General features: G+C 35.7%; 1 protein-coding gene across 1 annotated transcript; it reads left to right on the top strand.

Moving 5' to 3' along the window:
* The first annotated feature begins 606 nt into the window (after window positions 1-606).
* LOC127409693 (translocating chain-associated membrane protein 2-like) lies at window positions 607-15611 on the top strand. The gene is made up of 11 exons (XM_051644439.1): window positions 607-793; window positions 2283-2346; window positions 4420-4529; window positions 4837-4953; window positions 5042-5100; window positions 6160-6244; window positions 6336-6406; window positions 11232-11336; window positions 11455-11598; window positions 11689-11849; window positions 14800-15611. The coding sequence occupies exons 1-11, from the start codon at window positions 674-676 to the stop codon at window positions 14874-14876; spliced, it is 1113 nt and encodes a 370-aa protein (XP_051500399.1). The 5' UTR covers window positions 607-673; the 3' UTR covers window positions 14877-15611.
* Window positions 15612-17437: the final 1826 nt, after the last annotated feature.

The following is a 17437-nucleotide window of genomic DNA, read 5'->3' on the forward strand; positions in this document are numbered from 1 at the left end:
CCCTGTTATCCAGGTATTGGATATAACTTGACACAGGTAAGGTTAGTAAGCGATTTTATCACACTAAAATCATGTTAACACATATAGTGTTTACATATTGTAGCTAAACTTTAGAAACTGTGTATATGTACCAGCCTCATTCACTTCCATGGTAAGTGTCTTTCTCAATGCTGATCAAGATAGACCAATCAGGCCCTTCTGATTACTGGATAATGAATTTAAAAAATACATTTATTGAATAATGTAATGTAATATAATATATTATATAACTAATTATTTAGTAAGCTTTTCCCTCCTTTTATCACCCAAGGGTAGGTCCAAGAATGACTTCAAACTTTACAGAATAATATAATATAATATAATATAAATTATTTAGTAACCATTCCCCTTCTCTTTTATTATCCAATGGTTGGTCCACAAATCACTTTTAACTCTACAGAGTAATATAATATAATATAATGTAGTATAATATAATATAATATAACAATTTCCCCACATTACGACCCAATGGTTTGTCCACGAATCACTCCCAACCCTACACATGCACTGCGCATGCGCTAATATTAGTTTGTGGCTCATGCGCGCATGCGCAGTGTTAGTGCAGAAGTTTGGAGTGATTCGTGGAAGTTTCCTGGACGAGAGAAAGAAGAGTGGAAAATCAAGAACTTCTGAGATGGCTTTTCGTAAGAGAAATAAGAGTTACCCTTTCTTCAGCCAAGAGTTTCTCATTCAGAATCACGCCGACATCGTCTTTAGTCTGGTCATTTTCATTTTGATTGGACTGATGTTTGAGGTGAGTTTTGAGAGTTTTTCATTCCTCATTTCTATCGTCTCTCTGCCAGCTGTTTTTCTCCTCTGTCTCTCTGTCTCTCTGTTTCTTCTGGCTTTTACATCAATATTAAGCCTGCAATTTAAAGACAGGCAATGCAACTTTAAAAATAGACCGACCACTTTAAGGTGAATACATAAAGCTATCGAATTCACCGTCCACTTGTTTGGATATAAGAAAATAAGACAGACATTTACAGTTTTTGCATTTCATAAACACGAGAAGTGTGCATTTAACATAATGCAATGTATTAAGAGAATTGCACGAGTCACAACTTTTTTCAAAAGTTCTTTTAAAAATCTCCCATCACATGGGCCCAGATGACTGCTCTATGATGTATTAAAAGTGCACACACATACTTGCACACCGGCTTATCTTCAGAAATGTGATTTTAACACATGCATCAGGTGGTACGGTGGTGTATTTGAATTTTTATGACGTTGCTCAGGTTTCTGCTTGAAGTGCCACGTCAAATCTCTCACGCGCCTCCCTTTGATGTACATTCAGGATAATGCATCTTCATTTATTCCTGAAACACTTAATATATTATGTGCATTATGATCTGTCACTTATGAATCGATCATCTAAAACGGCATATTGACCTTTTAAAAAACAGGAACTGAAAAATGTTGGCAAACAGTGAAACAAACTCTCTTTATTTCATGCATTTCTTATCTCATCTGTCATGCAAACGTCAAGTCTGTGTATTTAGATGGGATTTCCTCCAGATTAAATGCTGTTTCACACACCAGTGCTGCTCTGTGCATAAAACCCAGATGTTTCACTGCACAAACACTTCATTTATGACTTTTTATTTTTTTAAACAAATCAGCTGAAACTGATCTGATATTTGTTTGCTTGTTTTGCATTTTCTTATGAATCGAAATGCTTAACTGAGACCATCTGAAATGCCAGAACTATCTTTCTCTGCAAATCAACCTTGTATGCATAAATACAATAGCCTACTACTCATGCAACATGTTTTATAGACATAGATATAGCTCATTTGTCCCTGGTAATGTACTACATAATATAAAATCATTTGATTTTTTTCTTTTCTTTTTTTTCTTTGGTTATTTATTGTCCTGATTGCTCATGCACTCTTCTTGAATATATTAGATTAATTAGATTAACTATCAAAATAACTTAACTGTATAGCTAACTGACTTATAATTGTCTTCATAGCTGTGGTAGTTTTATATATCTTGTTTTACTCCGCGCTCTTCCTTCTCACATAATAATTTCAGATCCATTTATTTATTATTATTTGGTAAGTAGCCATGGAGTAAGCGGGATAATGTAAAGTCAGCGGGTCATTTTCTCAAAATAAACCCCTGATGCAAGACCTCTCTGCTTCAGGGTTTGTTTTGCAGTAATGACATTATTCCTCACTTGGCGTGCAGGAAAGGTGATTCTTCTCAGTAAACATCAAACTCTCTCTTTTCTCTTTCAGACAACAGCGAAAACGGCTATTTTATTCATTCAGCCGCAGTATAACATCAGCACCATGACAGCAGGTGTGTTTTTAAATGTCACACACATGGAACCCAGAATATAAGAGTCATTAATGACAGAATATCGTCCAATCAAGGAAACGGTATCTTGGATTCACTGCTGTTTTTGAAGCATCGTTATAGGGCTGGGCGATATGTCTCCAAAAATTATTTCTCAACATTTTTCGACCTTTTGACGATATATTTGCTCAAAAATTACATTTAAAGTGAGTTTAAATCAGGGGAACCATCATTTTTGATCCACACAGCAATTGTGGCCAAGTAGATTCAAAATGTTTAATGTAATAAAAATCTACTTAAAGGGATAGTTCACCCAAAAATGAAAATTTTCTCATCATTAATCACGCCATGCTGCTGAACAGAAGATATCTCAGCTCTTTAGGTTTATACAAAGCAAGTGAATGGTGACCAGAACTTTGAAGCTCAATAAAGCACATAACAGCAGCATAAAAGTAATCCATATGACTCCAGTGATTTAATCCATATCTTCAGAAGCGATATGATAGGTGTGGGTGAGAAACAGATCAATATTTAAGTCCTTTTTACTATAAATTCTCCTCCCTAGTAGGTGGCGATATGCACGAAGAATGCAAATCGCCAAAAACAAAAGAAGAAAAATGTGAAAGTGGAGATTTATTGTAAAAAATAACTTAAATATTGATACCTATCAAATCGCTTCTGAAGACATGGATTTAACCACTGGAGTCATATGGATTACTTTTATGCTGCCTTTATGTGCTTTTTTTGAGCTTTAAAGTTACTTAACTTGCATTGTGTGGACCTACAGAGCTGAGATTTATTCTTCAAACAATCTTTGTTTGTGTTCTCCAGAAGAAAGAAAGTCATTCACATCTGGGATGACATGAGGGTTAGTGAATGATGAGAATTTTCCTTTTTGAGTGAACTATCCCTTTAAAGTGGCACTATGGAACTTTGGGCTCTCTAGCGACATCTGTGGCTAAAACCTAAACTTGCTAATTTCGACCCAACAACTCAAAGTAAAAATCATTATTGTATGCTTACCGTAGTGAATCGGGGTAAGAGAAGGACATGGTTTTGAACACTGATTTTTTTATGTACTTACTCAATAATGAACTTTTGTTAATTGAAACCAAAGTAAATTACTTAGTGCAGTTTTAAAGATAATGAAGGCATGTTTTTCACAGTTTCTGACTAAATGAACACAAGGAAGAATGGTATTTAATTTATAGTGTAATAAATATAATTAGATGCACCATAAAAACAATACAGTAATAAAAAAAGCAATATTTATCTACATATATATATATATATATATATATATATATATATATATATATATATATATATATATATATATATATATTAATTTTTTTATGAATGAACAGGGTATGCAAAAACAACTTCACTCACTCATATTTTGGAACCCAGATAAATATTGTTTATTATTGTCCAGTCAAGTTTATTATTATAATATGATATTGAATTGTTATTATCATTTTGAGGACTTTTTTAAAAATACAATACTAATATATTTCTGTTGTATTTACTACACATTCACCTGGAGCTTTTATTTTTGTGGAAAACTGCATGATCAGATGTGAATTTGACAGTTTATGTCCCTCATTACAAAATCTGGAGAAACGCTGTCATCTACTTCATTTCTGTGACACTATGTTGCGTTTTTAGATTTGTATAATAGGCTATAAATGTTTGTTTTTGCAAGAATGTTTGAACCTGCTGTACTTTTCTCAATGCAGTCGAACGGCTCTAAGATTGCTGAAAACGGCGTATCACGAGCTCCGTGCGTGAACAGAGAAACGCGTCACCTGTTCACTCTGAACCACAAACAGATCATGTATTCATTGAAGAAAATGTCTGCCTTTCGCAATGTTATTTTGTTTAATTGTGCAGCCCTAAAAGGTTGTGAAAAGAGTTTAATGACGCGCTCTTTAGGAAACATAGTCGCCAAATGAAAAGTGCATTAAAATCATCGCGATAATATCGTGAGGATTCAATATATTGCCCAGCCCTACTAGCATAAGATAAAAGAAATGTACATTCAAGTAAACATTTGTGTCCATGCATGTGTTTCAGATGGAGAAGTATCTCTGTATCATTATGGATGGAAGGATTGTGCCACCGTTCTCTTCTATCTCTTCATCACCATAATTCTTCACGCTGTGGTGCAGGAGTATGTTCTAGATGTAAGATGCCAGAAGAGACTGTATTCTGGATTTGTATTGCTTATCATTAGTTTATTATTGTACTTTCAAGGCAGCACTGTATTATTATTCCATAAACATTCTGTTTAGGGTTTGTTCTATGTTCCCCTAGTTAGCCGACAGAAAACAAGAGTATCACAGCAAAACAGGCCTGATGAAGCATTTTACAAAGAACTGGAGCCTAAAACCTAAACTTTGTGTGCCTGCCTAGCACTAGTGTTTCCTTTAGGAAATGCAAATGTAGTTTATTTCGTTTTAATGAGTTACATTATTTTTTGCTTTGTTGTAGAAAGTAAACAGGCGTCTCCACCTGTCGAAGAGTAAAAACACAAAGTTTAATGAATCTGGGCAGCTGTGTGTGTTTTACCTGGTGTCCAGTTTATGGAGTCTCTACGTCATCGCCACAGTAAGAGCCAATCAAATCACACACACACACACATAAAACTTCACGCGTTCTTATCATGTCTTTCATAAATTGTTTTGATGCTTTACAGGAGGGATATCTTTTGCATCTCAGCAGCCTTTGGGAGAATTACCCTCATGTACACCTGAGGTACACACACACACACACAAACATGTTATTGTTTTACATAATAACTAACATTGGAGTGAATCTCACAAAAAATGTCAAGAAATGTCTGAATCATATTTCACCCCAAAATCAAAAGATTAAAAAATACTAAATTATATTTTAAATAAAAAGATAAGGCCTATTATCTGATTTAAGAAGACTTTTTTTTTTTTTTTTTTTTTTTATATCTTGCACATTTCCCACTACAGTTTACATTACCATAATGCAAAAAAAATAAAAATAAAATAATATATATATATATATATATTTTACTCTAATGCCAAAAAAAGTATTTGGCATTACAGTAATACTTGGCATTAGAGTAAGTATTTGTAAAGTAAAATTGTGAGAATACATTGGAATATCTGTTTTGTTTAATTTTTTTTTTTTTTTAAATAATGTATTTGGACAGGACAATTTTCAATACATGAGATTTTTTTTGCATTATGGTAATCAGAATTTGGGAGGTAAAGTGCTTAATTGAAAATTCTCTCATCATTTACTCACCCTCATACCATCCCAGATGTGTATGACTTTCTTTTCTACAGAACACAAACTAAGATTTTTAGAAGAATATCTCAGCTCTGTAGCTTCATACAGTGCAAGTGAATGGTGGGCAGAACTTTGAAGCTCAACGGTATACTGTTTGCAAACATTCAGACACTGTCCACAGGCGTTTAGAGGAGAATTTAAATATGAGGATGAATAAGACTACATGTAATAACTTAACTAATATGACATTAAAATGTGCAATCAATGACTTCATGCCTCATTCTATGAGTAGAATTCACATAAGGTCAGTAAAAGATGCTGTTTTACTACTCAATGTCGATTTAAAGTAATATACTGTAATTTGATTTGTTTATATTGTACATTCATGGCTCTTACAGGCTATACACTGCCATAAAATGCACCAGTGTTTTTGATGTGTGTTATACACATCAAAAACGCATCAAATCATCAACAGCATTCAGAACATCATTGTGGTTGGTTCTGTGTGAATGTAACGTGATTGTAATATTCTCTCCGTCTGTCTGTCAGGTTTCAGGTGAAGTTTTTCTATCTCACTCAGCTGGCTTACTGGTTTCACACACTGCCTGAACTTTACTTCCAGAAAGTGAGAAAGGTAAGAGATGAGTTAAATACAAGCACTGATGTAAAAGAGAACAGACAAATGAAGAAAACAGAAGACTGAAGAGATTTGTGTTTGTTTGCAGGAGGAAATCCCTCGTCAGCTGCAGTACATCAGTCTCTATCTGGTACATATTCTGGCTGCGTATCTGTTAAAGTAAGTCTACACATGAACCATTGACTCTCTTGTACAGCTAGACAATATATCGGTTTTACAGATTAATCGATGCCAGTAGTTGCTTTTTGGAACTATCAGTTATCTGCAAAAATCTGTGATAATTAAGCCTTCTAAATTAAAGTGAGAGCATGCAACAAAAATTGTGAGTAAATGGAAATGTGCCCCATCAGAACATGCATTGTGTCTCCAGATTCATATCTTGTGAATAATAATATAATAAAACCATATTCCTAATTAAACCTCATCTGGTAATGTATGTGTGTGAATGTATGTATGTATGTATGTATGTATGTGTATATATATATATATATATATATATATATATATATATATATATATATATATATATATATATATATATATACATACATACATACATACATACATATATATATACAGTTGCAATCAAAATTATTCAACCCCCAAGACAGTAAGGATTTACAAAGGTAAGCTTTTCTGATGACCCAGAATTTTTGTATAATATTTGTAAATAGCAGATTATTTTTTATTTTTTTTTAAATACAGCCATGTCATAATTATTCAACCCATATTGCATGTAACTGTTTCTTAAATATGTAAGGCTACACAAGTAATTGTTTTAAAAAACAAAATTAAGCCATCAATCTACAATGGCACTTAAGTTTTAAAATTTAAGTTTAGTGTCGTGAGCAAAAATGGATTTCTATACAAAAAATGCAATTAAAAATAAGCTGTCACAAAAGCTAATAGAGGAGATTATTTCATTACACAAGAAAGGTCATGGCTAAAAGTACATTTCCAAGGCACTTCAATTTCCAACAGACAAACTTGGCAGCACCATTCATACATTTTTTTAAATATGGTACAACAGCAACCTTCTTGGGGAGTGGAAGAAAGCAAAACTTCACCAAGGGAAATGTTGACTTGAATATTCAAGAAGGAATTTGGAATTTGGATTGAATCCAGGGCATGCTGAGTGACTCCAGTCAGGCTTCCTAAGCAACCAAATTGGCTTGGTTGCTAGGGTGGGTAGAGTCACGTTGGGTTAACCTCCTCGTGGGTGCTACATTGTGGTTCGCTCTCGGTGGGGCGCGTAGTGAATTGTGCGTGGATGCCGCGGAGAATAGCGTGAAGCCTCCACACATGCTAGGTCTCCGCGGTAACACGCTCAACAAGCCATGTGATAAGATACGCGGATTGACAGTCTTGGATGCGGAGGCAACTGAGATTCGTCCTCCTCCACCTGGATTGAGGCGAGTCACTATGCCACCATGGGGACCTAGAATGCATTGGGATTGAAATTGGGATGCAATTGGGCATTCGAAATTGGGGAGTAAAGGGGAGAAAATCCGGTTCAGGGATAGGTCGTGGAATGTCCTTAAATGGCCCTTTCAGTCCATCATTAAAATCCCATTGCAAACCTTTGTTGGGATTTCAAGGAAGCAGTGGCAGCACAGAAACCAGAGAATGTCAATTAGCTGGAAGCTTTTGCTCATGAGAAATGTGTAAAAATTCTAATAGAGAGGTGTCTGAAGCCTGAGAACACTTACTTGAAACATTTATTTGCTGTTATTAAGAATAAAGGATGCTCCACAAATGATTGACTTTGGGGGTTGAATATTTTTGATTGCAACTGTGTGTGTGTGTGTGTGTGTGTGTGTATATATATATATATATATATATATATATATATATATATATATATATATATTAGGCTATAAAAACCTTAATTTGACTAATACTTAATATACAATGCTGTTAAAAAGTATTTGCCCCCATCCTGATTTCTTCTGCTTTTGTGTATATCTCATACTAAATTGTTTCAAAAATTCAAACAAAATCTAACATAAAACAATTTAAAACAGTTTTTTAATGATAATGTTATTTTTTTAAGCAAAAAGGTTATTCTATGCTTGTGTGAAATTGTATTTGCCCCCTTACTTACTAAATCCCCAAATCTATGAAACTGCATTCATAATGGGGTTCAGCTGGACTAGACACACCCAGGCCTGGTTAATGCAAGCCCTGTTCGATCAAATCAACACCTAAATATAACTTTTTCAACAGCATGAAGTTGGCTAAAAAGTCTCACCCAGTAGCACACTATGCCAAGGTCGAAAAAGTCAAGAAATGATGAGAAAAAGGTGATTGAAATACATCAGTCTGGGAAGGGTTATAAAAACATTTCAAAGACTCTGGGACTCCAAAGAACCACAGTGAGAGCCATTATCTCCAAATGGAGAAAACTTGGCACAGCACTGAACTCAGCGACGACTCATCCAGGAAGTCACAAAAAGGCCAAAGATAACATCCAAAGAACTGCAGGCCTCTCTCGCATCAATAAAGGTCACTGTTCATGACCCCACTATCAGAAAGACACTGGTCAAAAACGCCACCCATGGAAGAGTGGCGAGGCGAAAACCACTGCTAACCCAGAAGAACATTAAGGCTCTTCTGAATTTTGCCAAAACACACTTTGATCATCAAACCTTTTGGGACAATGTTCTATGGACTGATGAGTCGAAAGTGGAACTGTTTGGAAGACAGGGGTCCCGTTACATCTGGTGTAAATCAAACACAGAATTCCACAAAAAGATCATCATACCTTCGGTCAAGCATGGTGGTGGTAGTGTGATGGTGTGGGGATGCTTTGCTGCTTCAGGGCCAGAGCGACTTGCAATAAATGAGGGAAACATGAATTCTGCTCTCTACCAGAAAATCCTAAAGGAGAACGTCCGGTCATCAGTCCATGAGTTGAAGCTCAAGCGCAACTGGATTATGCAGCAAGACAGTGATCCAAAGCACAGGAGTCCACCTCTTGAATGGCTCAAAAGAAGCAAAATTAAAGTTTTGGAGTGTCCTAGTTAAAGTCCTGACTTGAACCCTATTGAGATGCTGTGGCAGGACCTTAATCGGGCAGTTGATTCTCAAAAACCCTCCAATGTGTCTGAACTAAAGCAGTTCTGCAAAGAAGAGTGGGCCAAAATTCAATCACAGCGTTGTGAAAGACTGATCTCCAGTTATCGGAAGCGTTTGGTTACAGTTGTTGCTGCTAAAGGGTTGCACAACCAGCTATTAAGTTTAAGGGGGCAGTTAGTTTTTCACATGGGTGATATAGGTGTTGGATAACTTTTTTGCTTCAATAAAAAATATATATATATTTGAAAACTGTATTTTGTGTTTACTCAGGTTGCCTTTGTTTCATGTTATATCTCGATTGATGATCTAAAACAGTTTAGTATGAAAAATACACAAAAATAGAAGAAATCAGGAAGGGGGCAAATACTTTTTCAAAGCACTGTAGAGCATTGTAACGGGGCCAAGTCTCTGTCATTTCAAAATAAGAGTCCCCAGTGGGTTTTTGGCTTGTTTATATTTAAAAGTCCCGGATTATGCACCAAATCGTATATTTTTTTTCTGGTTATTATTGGGATTTTCGTTAAACAATAAACTGCATCTGGAATTTTTATCATTTTCGACTCTTGTAGCCTCTACATCTGTGCCCGTCATAGTAAGGAAAGAATAAGAAATGTTTATTTGATTTTTAAAACTGTTGGCCGATTAATCGGTTCTCGGCCTTTCCCACCACCTTAGCAATCGGTATCGGCAAAATCCACTATCCTCTACTTTCCAGATTACATTTTTAACCATTTAATACAATATGATGATTAATTTCTTTCTACACCATAGCTAACTAGCTTTCTTAATCAAGATAATAGATTTTCGCAAGTTTCTGTCACATGGACAGAACCTAAACAGCGTGAACTATTTTAGTTCTTTATTTTGACTTCTTGTATTATTATGTCTAAACTGTACATTCGTCACCTGTTTGTTGTTTTTCGACGTAAACGTGCTAGATAGACGTCTTTTGATCGTTGCAACACATGTCTAGTTAAACCGGACTTCAACTTTGAAAAAGCGCACCTAATGTTACAGCTTTGTTCATACACAGCATCAAACACAGAACTTTTCCAGCAATGTTTTGGAACTGGGAAATTGGTAACGCTGATTTGTCAGTATTTCGGTAACAGGTCCTGTTTGCGCACATCCTCTAAATGCAAAAACAGTGTTAAATTTAGAACAAAGGCTGTGTGAAAGCACCTTTTATATTTACTATTATTACATGGCTCTCTAAAATACTCTATTCTGATTGATCCCATCTAGCGTCATCTAGCGGTCTGATATATCTGAGTTACAACCGCACATCCCGGTGTTAAGACAAATCAGACCGGTCATCCTGGTATTGCAAGTCATCTTTCCTACTTCTCGTATCACTCTGCGATCTTTACAAGTAAACTAGTAAAATAATTTCAACTTGTATTAATGTTTCATGTCCATTTTATTTATTTGGCAAGTAGTTTTGTAATAAGCTGAATAATGAGCAGTCAGACGATAATTAAAACACCAACAGAACTCGGAGGTGGAATTCAGTTGCTCAATGATTTCTATCTTCTCACAGAATTAAATAAGTTCAATGCAAATCAATATTGTATGTCCATTATTTATTTGGTTAGTAGCTGTGTAATAAGTGGGATAATGAGCAGTCAGATGGTTGTTATCGCAAAATAAACCCCTTCAGGGTGATACAACACCTGATCACCCTGACAGAGTTTATTTTGCGATAACAACCATCGGACTGCTCATTATCCCTTACTTATATGGCTGTTAAACATATTGTCTTTGTATATGTGGACCGTAATATTTGCTAAACACTAAAATTGTAATAAACCAATAAAATCAGTGGACTACTGTTACTGTATAATTAGATTTTTTTCTTAGAGCGTGAGTATGTTTTTGTAAATTGTTCATTTCTTCCTTTGTTTAGTTTGACCCGAATCGGGCTAGTTTTGTTGTTTCTTCAGTATCTCTCTGAAATGGGTTTCCATCTGTCCCGACTCTTCTACTTTATTGATGAAAACCAACATAAAATGTGAGTAAGACACATGTCCTACAGCTATTTTTTTCTGGAGTGTTTAAAAACTTTGAGCTGAAGTTTGTTGATATTCATGTTTGGCTACATACGTTAAGCATTTGAGGTGTGTGTGTAGGTTTGAGAAGTGGTCCATTGGGTTTGTTCTGACGCGTATGATCACTCTAACTCTGATGTTCTTGGCTGTCGGCTTCGGTTTGGCTCGTTCTGAAAACCAGACACTTGATTTGGAAACAGGAAACTTTAACACCCTTTCTATCAGGTGAGACCAGAAATCACACCTACCGTACTTCCTTACTTTATTATAAACATGTGTAATCATCTTATTATGCTGTGTTTCTGTTTCATGCAGGCTGCTGGTGTTGTTCTTGGTGTGTTTCACTCAGTCGTGGTTGCTCTGGAAGTTCTTCCGTTTCCAACTGAGCCGAACACGCGAGCTGCGACTGGAGCAGGCGGCCCGGAAAAGAGCGGCCGCTAAACAACAGATGCAGCGCACGCTCAAACGTGATTCAGGTACACATTCCAATTAACACTCGCTAGCAATGAAAATTCTGTCATTTACTCACCCTCATGTCGATCCATTTGGTGAAACAAAAGGAGATGTTTTGCAGAATGTTGATGCTGCTCTTTTCCATACAGTGAAAGTGAATGGGGAAAAATACTGTCATGCTCCAAAAATGACAAAAAAAAAATAGCAGAAAAGTAGTTCACACGACTCGTGAGCTGTATTCCAAATCTTATGAAGCCACACAATAACTTTGTGGAATGAAGTATTAACCCTTGTGCGTCAATAAAAAAAAAAGTTACTCTGAAGTCCTTGGAGGACAAAAATGTGTGCGTCAACACACTCACACAATTTTATCTGCATAATTTATTCAACTGGCCTGCAGTGCTCTATAAGGTTATGTTTACACGACAATGATGTACTAAAAACGGAAACGTTTTTCCTTTGCGTTTTTGAAAAGTTTTGCGTACAGACAACAACGTTGTCAAAACGATCCCCGTTCACACGGAGCCGCGAAAACGACTAAAAACGCTGTATTATGCATGCCAGGCCAGTAGTTGACGATGTAAAGAAACACTACGCGCCTGCGCACATAAGTTTTCTTCCACAGAGCGGTGAATACAAACAATGAAGATGGCGAAAGCATCAAGCAATTTTGTATGGACGGACGATGAGGTTGCTTTATTACTACAATTACTTTGCTGGAGAAGCGTCAATAAACTCAAACTCTTGAGCAGCACAAACACAGTCCTGTAGTCCGCCGTTGTAGTTTTAATGTCTTGCGCGTTGTTTTGAAGTACTCGCGCGCATGCCTATAGACTGAACACTCAAGATTATTCAATAAACTGTGCTCATTTTTATCATCACTTCATCTCCTGCCTTCTTCTGTATCCCCCCTGCTGACTCTTGAGCTGGTAGGAGAGTAAGTTAACATAACAAGCTGTTGATGTTGACTGGTTTTGGATATCAGACAGAACTCTGATATATGGATATCTTCTGACGGAGAGAGAGGTCTTGTGTACACTGGATCTAACATGCATATTCACTGCCTCATGTTTTCATATTCTAAGCATATCATTGAATACTGTACATGGCATCACATCTCTGTCTATAGGCTATATACATAAGCGGTGGGTGAATGAATTGCAGGGTAATGGTACATCCAATAAAATTAAGTAAATAAATAAATAACATTTAAAATACAAATACATTTTTCCCATCTGAATCCATACATTAATTTCAAGATTTTCAATTTGCAGGTTCTGCCTACTGTACAATGTTCACACTCCATACAAAACACCCCAAATGAATAAATTGTTGATTATTGTTATTTGCACAGACGCCAGTATTCATATTGATAATTATACATCTCAAATTGATGCCCATCAATCCACCATTCTTTATATAACATGTAATACACCTGCGCTTGACGTCATCGTTTTCACAAACGATTTTGCATGTTTAAACGGAGACGGCATCATTTTCAAAAACGTGCACTTTGAAACCCGTTTTCAAAAGTTTGCGTTTTCAGGCCCCAAAACGGCGTTGTCGTGTAAACGAACAGCCAAAACGCATAAAAAGTTTTCCGTTTTTAGTTGAAACCGTTGTCGTGTAAACCGCCCCTAATACATCAAACAGAAAATAGGGAAAAAGCATGTATTTGCTCCATAGGCTAAACATGAGAGAAATGGCGCCATCTGGTGGAAAATATTACAGATTTACATTTTGAAACCAGGGCTCCGGAATGAAAGCATAATATCGTAGAATTCATGATTTTATGCTTTAATGGTACTAGGATCAAATATTGCCATTTTAATGGGTTTCAATGGGGACATTTTTGTCCTTAAGGTCCTGATATTATATATGAATTATAGGAACTGAGGTTGAAATATCAAAATTCCCCCCAAAATACACACCTTTGGCAAAATTTATGCCATTGGCATCATCACAGCCAAAATGATCGAAAAAACAAAAATGAAAAAGACAAATGTCCCAAAGGTCACACAAGGGTTAAGTACCGCAGAATCACAGCTTTCATATCTCATTCACAGTCGTCTAAATTCAAATATGACTAGCGAGACTTGTTGCGCCATATTTGGCGTTAATTATGCCAGCGCGCCAGCTTTAATATGTGGAAGCTCAAATGTGAATTAAGAAGTTTGGCGGAGGATTTAAAGTGAATATTAGCTTAAATTTCCATATGTTCTTCACACACAGCTATCGTATGACTTTTAAGTAGAGCACAAGTCATATGGAGTACTTTTATGGCACATTATGGTGTTTGTTTTGTTGTCATTTTTAGAGCTTGATAATCACGAGTCCCCATCCACTTTCATTGTATTGTACGGAGAGAGAAAAATCAGCTTGGGAAAAAAACTTTTTTACATAAGTGTTACCTAAATAAAAATATTATATATAAATATTTAGAAATATGTAAATAAATATAATATTTATAAATGTGATATTTAGTATAAATGATAAATATATAAATATAATATTTAAATGTGTAAATTAAATAATTTCATTATTTAAAAAAATGAAATGATGTAAATGACGTTGAATTTTTTTAGTGAACTCCCTTGCCTTTTGTATTCGTTCATTGTGTGTGAAAGCTAAAACTTTAAAATATTAAAGAATGACACTGTTTTTGGAGGTCAGATGCTGATATATTTATGTTTACAGAAGTGACATTATTTAGTATTAAATGATGCATTTTTCTCCTATACCACAAGTTGTGTTGCACGTTTGGGTACACAATTATCCAATGCTTTGGGACGTCTTCAATTGGAAAAGCAATTCGTACATAAACGTATGAATGTATGTATTTTTTTGGTAAAAGTTTTCTTTGAGGGTTTAGGTTAGGTGTAGTCTATAGTAATTTGCTTGGATAAAAACAACAAAAGTCCATGTAATGTCTCGATTTAAATAGCTTAGTTAACATTTTTGTGTGTTCTCCAGTTGGCCACCACGAGAACGGACTGATTAAAGCAGAGAACGGGATGTCTCCTCGTCTGAAGAAGATCAAAACCCCTTAAACTTCATCCCCATTCCAACGCTTGGCCTCTCCACCCCGAGGGCACAGGAACGGGAAACAGTTCAACAGCCTGCTGCTTCCTGTTTCCATGTCAAGAGAAGTGAATGTGCTGTTTCTCAGAGGAAGTGACATCACAGTACAGCGGCACCCTCAACAGACTCTTGTCACTCTAATTCTCTTAATCAGTTTCAGTATTCATGTTATTTCTTTTGCATATGCTTCTAAACTTCACTCAGTCTGTCTTTATTTAAGCACTGTTTTGAGGTTAATTTCGTTTTTCTGCATGTCACGAGGTACAAAAATGGTGACTACGGTGGCCAAGGAAGGACACTTATTGAGATTATAAAATGTAATAGTGTTACTGTGTGGCTTCAAGAGATTCCAAACGTATTCTGGGTTTGTAATGAACAAAAGATTTACATGATTTTCACAATGCAACAGAACTGGCAGAAGACAACCCATGTTTTGGTCCGGTTTGAGGTAGGAACAAGCATTGTATTAGTGAAATAATCCTGGATGAGATTGAATGGAGACCAACACTCACTCACTTTTCTTTGAACTGGTTTCCCATGATGCTTTGTAAGTTAATACAGTTTGATATGTGATTGTATATGACAGTGCTTTATAAATATTGTTTTTTTTTGTTGTTATTGAAAAAATTGATTGAGTCTTGTCTTTTTACAGAAAATCTACACTGCCTGGCCAAAAAAAAAGTTGCTGTTTGGATTTAAATAAGCAGATACTTAAGAGCCTATGATTGGATCATTATTGCAGTGATTAATATGTTTCAGCTGGCAACAATTCTTTTAACCCTAACTGATGCAGTGTGTAGCTTCTCATTTCTTAAACAACCATGTCAGAAGACATATCCCGTGGTCGTGGAAAATACCTTTTTCAGAAGGGGCAAATTATTGGCCTGCATCAAGCATAGAAAACAACTGAAATTGCTGAAATCCCTGTAATTGGGTTAAGAACTGTCCAACGCATTATTAAAACCTGGAAGGATAGTGGTGAACCGTCAGCTTTGCGGAAGAAATGTGGTCGGAAAAAAAATATTGAATGATGGTGATCAGAGATCACTAAAATGTCCCATCGTAAAAAATCGACAGTAGAACTCACGGCTATGTTTAATAGTGAAAGTAAGAGCATTTCCACAAGCACAGTGAGACGAGAACTTACAGGATTGGGACTAAACAGATGTGTGGCCACAAGAAAGCCACTTGTTAGTGAGGCTAATCGGAAAAAACGACTTCAATTTGCTAGGGAGCATAAAGATTGGACTGTCGAGCAATGGAAAAAGGTCATGTGGTCTGATGATTTACCCTGTTCCAAAGCGATGGCCGCATCAGGGTAAGAAGGGAAGTGCATGAAGTGATGCACCCGTCATGCATAGTGCCCCTTGTAGAAGCCTTTGGAGGTAGTGTTATGATCTGGGGTTGCTTCAATTGGTCAGGTCTAGGCTCATCAATGTTATGAGGCAATAAAATGAAGTCAGCTGACTACCTGAATGTACTGAATGGCCAGGTTATCCCATCAATGGATTTTTTTTCCCCTGATGATATGGGCATATTCCAGGACGACAATGCCAAGATTCATCGGGCTCAAATTGTGAAAGAGTGGTTCAGGGAGCATGAGGAATAATTTTCACACATGAAAATGTGCCGCCACAGAGTCCTGACCTTAACCTCATTGAAAGTCTTTGGGATGTGCTGGAGAAGACTTTACAGAGTGGTTCGACTCTCCCGTCATCAATACAAGATCTCGGGCAAAAATTAATGCAACTCTGGATGGAAATAAATGTTGTGACGTTGCATAAGGTTGTCGAAACAATACCACGACGAATGCGCACTGTAATCAAAGCTAAAGGCGTTCCAATGAAATATTAGAGTATGCAACTTTTTTTTGGCAAGGCAGTGTATATACATATTAGATGTTACTGTAGCTCAACTTCTGGGTTCAATTTCCAGGGAACACAAACTAATTAAAAAAATTATTCATGAATGCACTGTGTCTGCCAAAATGCATATATGTAAATATAAAATAATTATATATATATATGTTAGGTTTGGGGTTATATTCTGTGTCTTTATGTATGTAAATATTATATTTATATTATACAGTATATATGTGTGTATATATATATATATATATATATATCAATTAAATATAAATATTTACAAATATTATATTCTATATATAAATTATATATATATATATATATATATATATATATATATATATATATATATATATATATATATATATACACTGGCGGCCAAAAGTTTGGAATAATGTACAGATTTTGCTGTTTCGGAAGGAAATTGGTACCTTTATTCACCAAAATGGCATTCAACTGATCACAAAGTATAGTCAGGACATTACTGATGTAAAAAACAGCACCATCACTATTTGAAAAAAGTAATTTTTGATCAAATCTAGACAGCAGCCATCACTCCAACACCTTATCCTTGAGTAATCATGCTAAATTGCTAATTTGGTACTAGAAAATCACTTGCCATTATATCAAACACAGCTGAAAGCAATTTGGTTCGTTAAATAAAA

This window comes from Myxocyprinus asiaticus, chromosome 19, assembly GCF_019703515.2.
Source record: "Myxocyprinus asiaticus isolate MX2 ecotype Aquarium Trade chromosome 19, UBuf_Myxa_2, whole genome shotgun sequence".
Classification (NCBI taxonomy): Eukaryota; Metazoa; Chordata; class Actinopteri; order Cypriniformes; family Catostomidae; genus Myxocyprinus; species Myxocyprinus asiaticus.

What these genes read in the sequence shown, in the direction of transcription:
- LOC127409693 (XM_051644439.1), top strand. Translation starts at nt 674, where the DNA reads ATGGCTTTTCGTAAGAGAAATAAGAGTTACCCTTTCTTCAGCCAAGAG. An exon ending in GTCTCTACGTCATCGCCACA is followed by an intron (nt 4,954 to 5,041) that starts GTAAGAGCCAAT and finishes GATGCTTTACAG; the next exon opens with GAGGGATATCTTTTGCATCT. An exon ending in CTGGCTGCGTATCTGTTAAA is followed by an intron (nt 6,407 to 11,231) that starts GTAAGTCTACAC and finishes TCCTTTGTTTAG; the next exon opens with TTTGACCCGAATCGGGCTAG.